The sequence below is a fragment of the Crassostrea angulata genome, chromosome 10 (assembly GCF_025612915.1).
Source record: "Crassostrea angulata isolate pt1a10 chromosome 10, ASM2561291v2, whole genome shotgun sequence".
Classification (NCBI taxonomy): domain Eukaryota; kingdom Metazoa; phylum Mollusca; class Bivalvia; order Ostreida; family Ostreidae; genus Magallana; species Magallana angulata.
The window spans coordinates 49,992,151-50,004,630 of NC_069120.1; the positions used below are offsets into that span (position 1 = coordinate 49,992,151).

General features: G+C 33.3%; 1 protein-coding gene across 1 annotated transcript; it reads right to left on the reverse strand.

The window, feature by feature from the left end:
* Positions 1 to 1,794: 1,794 nt before the first annotated feature.
* On the reverse strand, positions 1,795 to 11,831 carry LOC128167015 (cyclin-dependent kinase 1-like). Its single transcript, XM_052832504.1, has 8 exons — positions 11,759 to 11,831; positions 6,587 to 6,657; positions 5,571 to 5,727; positions 4,963 to 5,086; positions 4,051 to 4,221; positions 3,413 to 3,576; positions 3,031 to 3,172; positions 1,795 to 2,898 (listed from the first exon to the last, which is right to left on the reverse strand). Exons 2-8 carry the CDS (start codon positions 6,621 to 6,623, stop codon positions 2,785 to 2,787), a joined length of 909 nt encoding a protein of 302 aa, XP_052688464.1. The 5' UTR covers positions 6,624 to 6,657; positions 11,759 to 11,831; the 3' UTR covers positions 1,795 to 2,784.
* Positions 11,832 to 12,480: the final 649 nt, after the last annotated feature.

A 12,480-nucleotide genomic window follows, 5' to 3' on the forward strand; every position in this document is an offset into this window, starting at 1 on the left:
GAGTGCGAGTCTAAAATGAGGAAACAACCAAGAGAGACCATTCAATATATACACATGTTCGTTTATAAATACCTGGTTATCCAATGGTTACCAAAATACAAGAAAAAAATTTAATTATATGATATGGTGCTCATTGTTGAACATGATGAATAGAAATAAATGATAAATATATTTTTATATTCATTTTATATTTAAAATATTACACAATTTGTATTTATGATTGAACCCAGATCTTGTCTTTCAACATTTCTTTTTCTGAGTACAATAATAGTTCAATGCTCATATAGATACCATTCATATCGATACCATTGTTGGGTGTATGACAATCAATCAGAGTTTTAGAACCCCCCACTGTACAATATGCTACATTTATTATTCATAACATTGAAATGGAAAATAACCCTTCTCAGGTTGAAATTGTAATCCTGCCCCCTGGAAAATTCTAAATTATTAACTTTAACTTCTGGACCCAGGGGATGTTGATAGCTGCCATAATATAAATCGTTGAATAAATAAAATACAATTTTAAATACTCTTTCTAACACATTCCAAACACATGAAAGCCAATTAAATTAATAAATAGAACCTGATAAAGCAATATCGGTAAATGCAGGATAGCTTTAAAGATATTGAAAATTGATGAAGAGCAGACATTGATCTGTTCAGGCTTATACCTGTAAAATAAGTGGAGAACACATAGGTCAATGTGCTGTCTAGTTAAATTATCCCCCTTCTGCATGTACCCTGCAGATAAACAATTTTCAGTAAACAATATAAGTTCAGTACCAGGTATGTATTTACAATGCAATCCCAAGTGTGGATAAAAAAAAAGGGGGCTGAACCCTACCCCACCCCATGGAAAATCTTATTCACATTGAAATATTATCCCCCCCCCCCCCAATTTTGTGAATATCGAGGTATATTAATAGCCAGAATTAACTGTATGTTCAATTACAAGTATGTGGAAGTTCTACAAATATTTTTAAATAATACTAATGTACCAGTAGATAATTTATTGCTATTCAGACAAATGACCAAACAGGTATGACAATACGTAACACATTCTTGACCTCTTTTTTTAAGATGTTACTTAATTGAACATACAGTATAACAAATATCTGGATCGATTTAGATTAAATGTTTCATTTTTTATATACCGTAACTCTTTTAAGATACCTTACTACATCAAGACCTATCATTTTTAAGACGCTACGTCACAAGATGTAGATATAATTATTTTGTTAAATTGTTTGTTGAGCACGCAGCTCAGTGGTTATGGTTAAGCTGTGACGGACTGGAATCCCATCCAGGGGGATTCAATCACTCTCATCCACTTATCATCATGGAAATCGGGGATAAGCATCAGCCTAAAGTGCCACAGAGAAGAATTTAAATTGTTTGCATCAATCAATTTGTTTGAATATCCTCACAACTCACTGGTTAAAGTATTGAGCTTGGGAAATGCAGATAATGAGTTTGAATCTACAAGGGGCTTTTGTTCATAGTTACTGAATTAAAACTTTTGAAAATCACAATTTTCTATCCAAATGCATATTTTTTGCCTTTTAGATTTACATGTATATACTTCTTGAGCACCATGCTATCTATCATAATCAAGTAATTTTCTTCTTTTTTGAGAAACTATTTCAAGGTGTACTGAGCCGCCTTAAAGCTATAAAATACTGGAAATTATATGTGTATGTCATATGAACTATGCTACTTGGTACCTTAAACTCTATAATCATTTACTGTATATTCACCTTTATAACAAAGAGTAAAAAAATCAAAATCATATAGCTTTTTACTATTTTTTTTATTGTATGGCCTTAATTGAAATGTTGTGTTTGCATTTTTAAAAAGTTTGTTCACTATAAATGTAACACAGTATATGAAGAGAAAGCTATCTACATGTAATACACAATGTACCAAAACAACATCTAAAATGAACACAATTGGTGGATGGATTATTAAAGGAGGAAGTTTCTCACAACATAAACCATTGACTTGATCAAAATTATGGTATATATGATTTTTATATTTAATTCAGAATCAATACTCAGTCAGGTCTCACCTTGACCTCAACTTATTCTTTTTTCATTTGACAGCACTTCAATATCCCATTAAATTATTACAATAAGTTAGAAGACAGAGAGAAGACTAGAAAGAAAAATAGAGTAGTGGACTGTGCAGTATCTTATACAATAAACAACATATTTCTCATTCAATTTCACATTTAACACAAGTCTATACACTCAAGGCTTTCTACTTAAACATTTTGCACAGCATATGATTGTGATTAATATTCAAAAACATAATCACGGCATGATTATAGATTTGGTTGACGCTCATTCAGTCAGACAAATATAAAATAAAACTAATGAACGAGCAGAAAAACCTGAGCAATCCAACACTGCAACATTATGTTTTCACTCATATTATTTATACATTGTTCATATAATGTCTATTGTCCTTTCTTCACTGTTCAAATACCATTTTAAAATCCTAACTAATGACAATAAACTCAGACAAATAAAATGTTCACAGCACTAGTAGAATGACCGACTATAACTGCCCTTACAGCAGTTTGTAGTGGTACATATATATACCTATTTCAAGCAACAGAGTTAAGTAGATTTTATGTTTGGGTGGGATGCACAATACATGTAACAAATACAGGAGCTAAAAGTGAGCAGTGAAGATGACAAGTCAGTGTGTTTGGTCCTAGTGATGAGATGATAGGCTGTAGGAAGGACTCCTAGTTTGTGAAGATTGTAGGAAGGACTCCTAACTCGTGATGGTGGAGGCCGGTAGGGCTGACTTGTCGAGGTTTGCAAAGTAAATATGATTCAGTGCCTTTTTGGCAGATATCCTGTTTGCTGGATCATATATCAACATTTGCTGCAAAATAATATGCATATAATAGTTTAAACTTCAAAGGCAAATCAGGATTCAGCAGATTTCATTACTTTATAAGTTCCTGAATTTCTTTGCAACAATTTCATTGGATTACACACCAATTCCTTGACTTACCTGTAGGAGATCCAGCCCTGTGTTGTCCAACCTCTGGACAGCACTAGCAAGCTGGTTTGTTTTCCAGTTGGGGAAGGTGGGTTTATAGTCGGGTAATGAGGTCACTCCTGGCCAGGTTTCATCTGTGGGCGTTGTCAATGTCCTAACGGAACCAAAGAAAAATACAGAAATGAAGGAAGATAAAAAAAAAACACCTTATTTTATCATGTTCACATGTTTATTTCTTAAATATAACTATTCTACAATACTTTTCATTCACATTGTATTGCCACATGTGCAATCAGGTTTACAACACTGTCTTGAAGAAACAGCATCTGCTCAATGGAATCTTCAAAGAAAAACAGCCACTCAAAATTATTTCAATCAGTTTGTTATACCGTACCTGAATATTCTAAATAGCTGATCAATTTCTGAGTCTCCATGAAACAATGGTCGTTTTGTCATCATTTCGGCAAATATACACCCCACGCTCCAAATATCTACTGGGGTGGAGTATCTCTGACTCCCCAGCAGAATTTCAGGGGCTCTGTACCATAGCGTCACAACCTACAGGGAATAAAAAAAATGACATTTTCTTTCACTGTGCATTGGCATGAAGTCTCAGGAACAAATTTTAATAAATTGTCAAGTTTCAAGGACTTATAGTAATGTAATTTCACAATCTTTTTTATACTATTGATTCAGCAAACTGTTGATTTGTGAGAATGTAATCTCATATAGGGGATTGTATAGGTGATTGTATCAACAACTGATAGTCAACACAACACATATCTAAGGAACTTAAGACACCAAAGTGTTTCATATAAATAGATATCTGTCTGTATTACAATGACCTGTAAAATCTTAAATTTTTATCATATATCTCAAAATAATAAACATTACTCTGGAGAGTTTTTTTGTGTGTAAATTACTACGTTCTGTATGTGATGCACTGAAGCTCAACGGCATGTAAACCTACAGATCTGCAGCTATGTAAATAATATTTCATTACATCTTTCAATGGAAAAAAAAATGTATTACCTCATGAGTATAGACTCTGACAGGAATTCCAAAAGCCCTGGCCAATCCAAAGTCTGCCAGTTTGATGACTCCTTTGTTGTCGATCAACAGATTCTGTGGCTTTAGATCCCGATGGAGGACCCTCCTCTGGTGACAGAACAGGATGGACTGCATGATCTGGTACAGGTAGCTCTGTAACACAAAAACAGCCATATACAACTTACATTTTAACTTAGTATAATAAAAGAAAGGGATTAATCTACATTTTTGGGGAAACTTCACTTTCTGGAGAAATTTGGTTATTTAGCCAGGGGATAGAGTCTGCTGAAAATATGGTAGGGGTTGGGGCAGTGAAGCGAATCCCCTTCAGCCAATAAAGAATTTCAGCATTTTTATGACCATTTAGAGTGCGTAAAATGCCCTCTCAATTCAAATGCTCACACATTTTACATATTTAACCCCAATTTGGGATAGCTAAAAGCACAATAAAAAGAAAAAAAAATATTTTAGCTTTTCTTTAATTATTGTATTGGGATTTTTTATCTCATCAAAAGGGGAAATAGGATATTTAGGTGAAATTTTCTCTTGGAAAAGCAAAGCAAATATTGGTAGTAATTATGCCCTAGCGTTATCTCTGAAAGATAACTTTGTAGGCTGTAGCTCAAAACCAACATTCATTCACCATAATACAATAGAGGAGTAGTAACATGTGTAGTAGGTTGCATGATCTACTTAAGATAACTCTGTATTACATCACAGACATGCTATATCTTTCTGTTACAAAACATTCTTTGAATAGTTCAAAAGAATCAGGACTAGTTCAAACTCTCTGAATTTAAGATGAGAAAGTTTTCATTCATCTGTTACCTAAGACCTGGTCCTGGTTACCTGTTACACCCAAGCACTCTAAAATTATAAAGATGAAATACAAACCTTGACAAGCATTTTGTCCATAAACTGTCCATTAGGAATGGTGTCCATATAACGCTTCAAATCCATGGACAAAAACTCAAACACCAGATACAGCTTGTTTTCCTGCATCAACACATCTTCCAGACTGCAAACAAACAACAGTTTTTAGTCCAAAAGAAAACCTGTAATACTCTTGCTTTGTTATCAATCATTATTACTTGGTACCACAATGTAGCACTTCAGCACATATAAATTTTGTAGGTAGGTAACAAAATTTAAATAGTTGGCTTTCCTTCTGCTTTTTTTCAAATTTAAGATTTCAGTTCATCCTTGAACTACCATGCAATGTTATATCCTGTTAATTTCTGAACTTAAAAGAACAGGAATTTAATTCACAAGGCATCATGACAATATGAACTTGAAAATCCCATTTTGTAGATCTGAATGCATTACCGTATCTTTTTTTAACATTAATCACACATTTTATGTTGAGTGGTTTCGATATTCTTAAACAGCCAATTTCCTTAAGATTCGTGTATCTCCTGTTAGTAAGGCTCAATTAGATGTCAAGGTATTCCTGGATTCAAATTTTATAAGGTGTCAATCTGACTCAAATCTTTTTGACTTACCATACAATATTTGGGTGCTGTAGCTCCTTTAACAGAGAGATTTCTCTGATTGCAGTGGAAGGAACCCCTTCCTCTTCGGACTCCAAACGAATCTTTTTCAGGGCAACCAACCGACCAGATTTCTTGTTTCTTCCTTTGTAAACCACACCATATGTTCCTGGGCATGAAAACAAAAACCACTACAGCACACAGAAAGACAAAATAATCATCTTGACCACAGTGCTTTAAATGCCTACAGGAAGTAGTACAGGGAGATAAAAGGATTCCAAGTTGCCAAAGAAGTGCCCTGTCCAAGTACAAAATACAGGGTGTTGCTCCTGCATCATAATTTTGAACAAGATTACATTGTTGGCCTTTATGTATTGACATTGAAATATTTATTTAAAAAACATGTTGGGTATATTCTTAATTTAGCTTTACATAGCAAAGATAGCACTTAGCAAAAATACTGAACATTTTCTAATTCGCTGAGAAAAGTTCTATTTGTATGTTTCAGCTGGAACAGTGTCAATTTCACACAACAGATCTGCTCTTTTGTGTGAAATTGACAGTTCTAATTCCAATTTTGTCATATCATTAATTTCAGAGACTGACAAAATCAGAACCCCCCCTCCTCCAAGATCTGCTCTGTTTTGAAATTTTGACACTATTCCAAACGAAACTTTTCTTAGCAAATTAGAAGATAGATGGTCAATATTTGACAGCTTGTTTTGATGAGCAAACTAAAAAGTAACATCCCATCGAATGTCCAAGCTCTTGTAAATTGTAAACAGCTCTAAAACTAAATTGCATGTGGTGAATGCATATAAAGTTTTATTGCTATAAAGAAATACACCAAGAGATAATCCCTGAAATAATTAAGTGATCAACAGACAACAACCCCTGTTATAAATAATTTAGAGTCCTGAAACATGTATCATTTCTCCCAATTTCAAAAACAGTTTTCCATAATGAGCATCATAATCAATTGCTTATAAATGTATACAACTGAGTTTGAATATTAAGAGAATACAAACCCTCCCCAATTTTCTCAATCTTTATGTAGTCTTCCATGTTTCTTTCACTTTTATTATTATTCTAAAGTTCTCTGAAAAGAAAGACAGACAAACAGTGATTAAAAAGTAAAAATACAATTACTTTAACTTAGATTTTATAAGAAACTGAGCAAAATTGTACAATGAAGCGCATTGAAGTGGTAAAAATGTTCGATTGATTGGAATGTTCTAAACTTTGTATCAAACGTCAATTATTACATAAGACACACCCATTTCTTTTGAAAGGAGGAAAACAGTATTCGTCACAATGCTTTCTGAACGCCCTCTTCTAAACAACAAAAGCATGAATTTCATACATGCACAATATACACAAAAACACATACTTTCTTTCTTTCTTTCCAACTATGTTCAGAAACAGTGTTATTGTTCAAAAAAAGAATATTTTTAGTAACAAATTTGTGTTTTGAACTTCCTGTTACATGTACTGTATTGTAAATAAGGCCAAACAAAAAATTATGTTTGTTTACTGTTACATGCAAAAATAGGGTCGGTAGGTAGGATTTTTTTTTAATTTTAACACAACTTCACAAACGTCACATAAACTGATAATACAAAACTGTTTTGCCATTGTGTCATGCTTACTTTTGTTTGCCATATGCACCCCTGCGAATGATATTGTCATTTAAATTTTAGACCACGTGGTTTTATTTGACCCTTTCAGTTTCAAAGTAAATATCGTTCCTCGTATTATAGCGAGCGCAGCGAGCTCCACCGGCAAGGGGTGTGTGAATAGAAAATTCGGACTAGTTGCACATTCATTCAACGGATTTTTTTAGCGTCAGTAAATCGGACCAGTAATGCCTTGTTTTAATCGTCCCAGTAATTCCCTGTAAATATGGCTTCCCATATCACACTCTCACGAGAACAAGATAAAAGACTATGTACATCATGCATTGTAAATAAAATAATTCCATTACATAAGACTAACAGAGTTGTCGTTCCTTCGAGTGACGTCACAATGGATTTCTTGCACATTGATCCCACAGAATTTTTTGGCGTCAGTAAATTTCGACCCACAATGAAATTTATCAATGTCGGACGATCTCACTAGACTTGATTCCTTCTCGCGAGAATCAAAGTAAAACTTTTGAGAAACAGATAAATTGTGTAATTTCAAGAATATCATGCTTTTTAAGTAAACAAAACAGCATATTTCACTTTTTTTTCAGGGTTTTCTTAAAAAGACAGACGACACTTGACCGACGTGAACTTTGACGTCACAATAAGGGGAAATTCATCTCAGTAGTTATTGTAAATCTGCTGAAATATAAATACCAAAATCTTCTCCAAATCTTGCAAAGCAAACGAATGGGGACATCTTTTTTTTTCAAATAGGAAACAGTTGTAACTTGCTCTCATTTGGATGAATGCTCACATTTATTTTATTCACTATATATTTACAGTAATTTCCAGGAACGTTTTTTAAAAGGGGACACGGCAGCATCATTCAAAAAATATTTACAAAAAATGAAAGAGAAATTCTCAAAATCAGGGAAATTCTAATCCGGGTGAGGAATGGTGAGTGCGTAGTATTCATTTAGCTCTTTAACTGCTCAATGGTATCTTTATTTTCACATTTATTACATCCTCCTGGGGGGGGGGGGGGGGGGTGTCCAAAACTGTTTTTCTTATATGATCAGCAAATTTTTTTTATATGTAAATTATATTTTTTTTAAACGGTGGGGGGGGGGGGGGGTGGGACTCTATGATAAGTCAATTTTTTATATTTAAGTTTAAGAAAAATGTCTAGCTGCTGCAAGAAAAGAGGAACTAAACTGCAATAAACATTATGTTAAAATCTTTATTATTCAACAACATTGTATCTGAGATAAATTCTATTTAAATAAATAAACAATCTTATAAATTATGAATAAAGAAAATTTACTAGAAAAAATAAGCATGTTTATATTTTATTTTGCATTCATTTACGTTACGTTGATACTTTTATTTTATTGATTTATCATAATACATTATTTGATCACATGCTGCGCTCGCCCCAACGGTCGCACCGTAAAACATATTAGTCTATTTTATAGAATCTAGGTACTTGTAATCAAATATAAAATCTAGGGGTTTATTGATTTTAAACTTTATCTTCATTAATTGGTGGATAAAATTTGTTCTAGAAATAAATGTGACAATACAAAAAAATAGTTCTTGTCTGCTGTTGCAATAATTACCGGTAACATGCTTAGTAGAGATCCCCCTGAAGATTAATTTTCGATCGCGCCTGACTTAGTAATAGTATCAATAGTGCAACAGACTATACTATTTTATGCAGAATGTTCCTTGAAAATGGCTCGATATGCTAAGTTTTTATACAAAACAGACACCCATTATTTTTGTAAAAACATGATATTTCACACCACAAGCATCAAACATGGCCATGATCGAGATGTGGAAAAATGGATTTAAAATGATTTTGAAGGATAATTTTAGGGAAAAAAATGCAGGGAATTGATAAGATTACACACCAGGGTTGATGTCTGGTGTTCAATATCTTTTGGATAAGGAAATAAAGAAAATCTAGAAAACTTGTTGCCATCCTGTTGATTCCCCCGCGACGTTCACGAAGCTCACCGATAGAATTTTACATGTTTTTTGCATGTTTTGCAAGAAATTCATAAAATCGCCTACTCCTGTGGTCAAAATTATCTTAACCTCCACTCCATGTTGTTTGCCTCGTACTTCAAAATCGGGAACCTTTTCATTTCCCCCATGACATCAATCGAACATCTACATGAATGTCATGTTATTCGGCAATGCCGATATCAACTTCATTTGCTTTATGTGTGCGTATTCTTCGAACTGTAGAGAACATGTGGACGTAGATATCGACGCCATGTTTTTTTTTTCACTTTTGATTTCGATTTCAAACGCTTGACTGATTAAGATGAATATAAAAGTTAAACGTACCCACGTGTAACTTCCGGATTTCTAACGATGGAAAAAAACAATTAGGGTCGGCGATTAAATTTAGGGTCGGTCAGGTAACCGTAAACAAGCATATTTTTTTGTTAGGCCTAAGGCCTAAAAAAAAAATAGGTTTGTTTCCGCTTTCCCGACCGACCCTAACTTAAACCCGCCGACCCAAAATTTTTTTTCGAGTTTTTTCGTAAATTTCCGTTTTTACGTTTTTATCCGTTTTTTGTTAAAATTTCGTTTTTATCCGATTTAAAAATTTATTGTGTCCTCCAAATTTAAGTCGTAAAAACGCTTATAGAACTTATTGAGATGTCAACAGTGTTGTGTAGATGTTTGTTATTTACAAATGGCAGCACATGTCGTGCCAGTTGAGCTCGAGAAATGTTCCCACCAGCCGGGGAAAAAGTTCATCACATCATTTAAATAATGACAACAAATACTTGGGTTTTTTTTTATCTTACCCAGTTTAATAGATAAATGGTTTAATATGCACAATTGAACAGATGGAGAGGGAAAAAAAAAGATTAAAAAAAAAAAAAAAGCCGACCGACCGACCCTATTTTTTTTCAGCCTGAAAGCGGAAACAAACCTATTTTTTTTTTAGGCCTAAAGAAAAGTTTTTTTTAAAACATATATGCACATGTTTCAGTTTTTCGTTTTAGAGCAAGCGGTAATCTACGTTCTTCGTCTTCTTCGATCTTCTGCATTTGTTGCTGTGTTCGCAGCTTGTTGAGGGGACTGGGATATGCGGGGGGCATGGAAAACATATACAGAGAAAATATCTGGATTCAGCTCGTGTCCATGTTTCGAGGGTCCGCAGCCCTGCTTGTTTTGTTTAGAAGATGAGTGGTTCCGAAAGCATGGTTACAAATACTATTTCCTCATTATAGAAGAAATGGACGTGTCTTATGTAACAATTGATGTTCGATACAAAGTTTAGGACATTCCATTCAAACGAAAACTGTTATCACTTCAATGTGCTTTATTGTATATACACACCAGGTCCAGTTCAATCTCCAGATTTAGCTATATAGCTTAAATAAGCTAAATAGCTTTATTAAGCTATTCAGAATAGCTTCATTTAGCTATTTTGTCATACATTTTTCTTAAATGTATAATTTTTTCAGTATGTATAAAAATCACACTTTAGTGCAGTGATAATTTTCAACTTTGAACTGTTCTGTAAACAATGCATGTAAAGATTACTCAAAAGTTTGCGTCTCCTTAAGAGACTTTGCACTAAAAGTTTTGGGGCAACTGATTCATGACCACACAGTTACTTCTTGAATGAAATATAAAGGAGGTCAGTTATGGTAAACAAGATAATTGATTGGTAATAATTTATCACAATGAGAAGAAATCATACTTATCCTTATTACTTATTGCACACAAAGTGGCGAACAGTTACCCAAACAATGGAAGTATAATTTTTTGCTTAAAAGTGTTTAAAAGCTGCAGTGTTAAAACTATCTTACATTTGGGTCAAGTTTATAATGGTCAGTGGCGCAAATATGAGTAGCAAGTTAATTGCGATTTTTCGTCCATTTCTTACAATTAATATTTTCTTCAAAAACTGCATATAAATAGCTTTATAAAGCGATATAGCTTTTTCAAGCTATATAGCTAAATCTGGAGACTGTACTGGACCTGCACACTGGGGTTATATTAGTTTCACAGGCCTCTGAATTTCCATCAATAATTTAAGTCCTTAAATAGGCCTATATTGAAAGAGGGAGATACATGTATATACCCTACCTTTGTAAAATATATATTTTTAGAGAGACTTTTTCTTAAATATTTTCACAGGCCTCTGAATTTTGATCAATAAGCCGTTAATGTTTGAGAATAGTGATATAGACAGGGTATCTCTATCTTCCCATACATGGTTGAACGGCTTATTGATAACAATTCAAAGGCCTGTGTTATTTCATGATTCTGCTTAATTAATTTCCTAATATGTTTAAGTATTTCTGAAATGAACAACAAATTTTTACCTTTAGAACTTCAAAATTACACTTTTTTATAATCAACAATCAAATAGACTAAGTCACAAACGAGAAAGAGGGGCAGTATAATCTCTGTATCTCACTCTAAAGAAGATAGACAATTTAAAAAGGTGACTAAAATCGATTACTATAAGTATCCTAAAACCACAATAACATGCCTTAATGATTAAAGATTAAAAATACTCCGGCTTTAATTACATACCATCAATTTCTTCAGAAATACCGCTGTTTTTGAATTAACCAATAACAACACGCGTTTCGGTTTGGGGTTCAAATATTCATTTCCGGTTGATTGCAGTAAAAACACCGAACCCGAACATAAACCACAATCAGGGGCACCCGACGTTAAAAATATTTCTTTTCACAATATAAAATATCCCTTTCAAAAATAACTATTTATTATTAGAGTACAGTGGATAATCATTATTTAAAGACACATAACTTAACATCCGTCCACTGCATTTTCAATAGGTTTCTAACTTTCTATGTTCTGTACCATGACTCTTTGGCAAATAATATCTCAAAATTCAAATATCTGCTTTATGTGATTCTTGAGAAATTGAATAAACTAAACTGCTAATATTAGTATTACATGTACAGATGTATGCAAGGATGAACGAGATAAATAAATAAAAATAAGCAAAATGATATCAACATAAATATTCAGATTTGTGTTTAGTCAAATGTGCCAGTACCTTGAATATAAATTTGAACAATAAACCCCTTCACGATAACTGCGGTACTGCTCTTTTGCAGGGCAAAATGACGTGTTTGGTGCATTTAATTATGGGCGCCTGTAAAGTGCGAAACAAAATCGAAACGAATCGAAACGAAACGAATCGAAACGAAACCAAACCAAAAATCGAAACGAAACGAAACGGAATTTAATCAAAACTAATATCAATTTTGACTACATAAAAGTGA

Coding starts and splice junctions, on each gene's coding strand:
- LOC128167015 (XM_052832504.1), bottom strand. CDS start 6,623: ATGGAAGACTACATAAAGATTGAGAAAATTGGGGAGG. Junction 5,728..6,586: donor GATTGAGAAAATTGGGGAGG/GTTTGTATTCTC, acceptor TTTCATGCCCAG/GAACATATGGTGTGGTTTAC. Junction 3,173..3,412: donor CAGCTATTTAGAATATTCAG/GTACGGTATAAC, acceptor TGGTTCCGTTAG/GACATTGACAACGCCCACAG.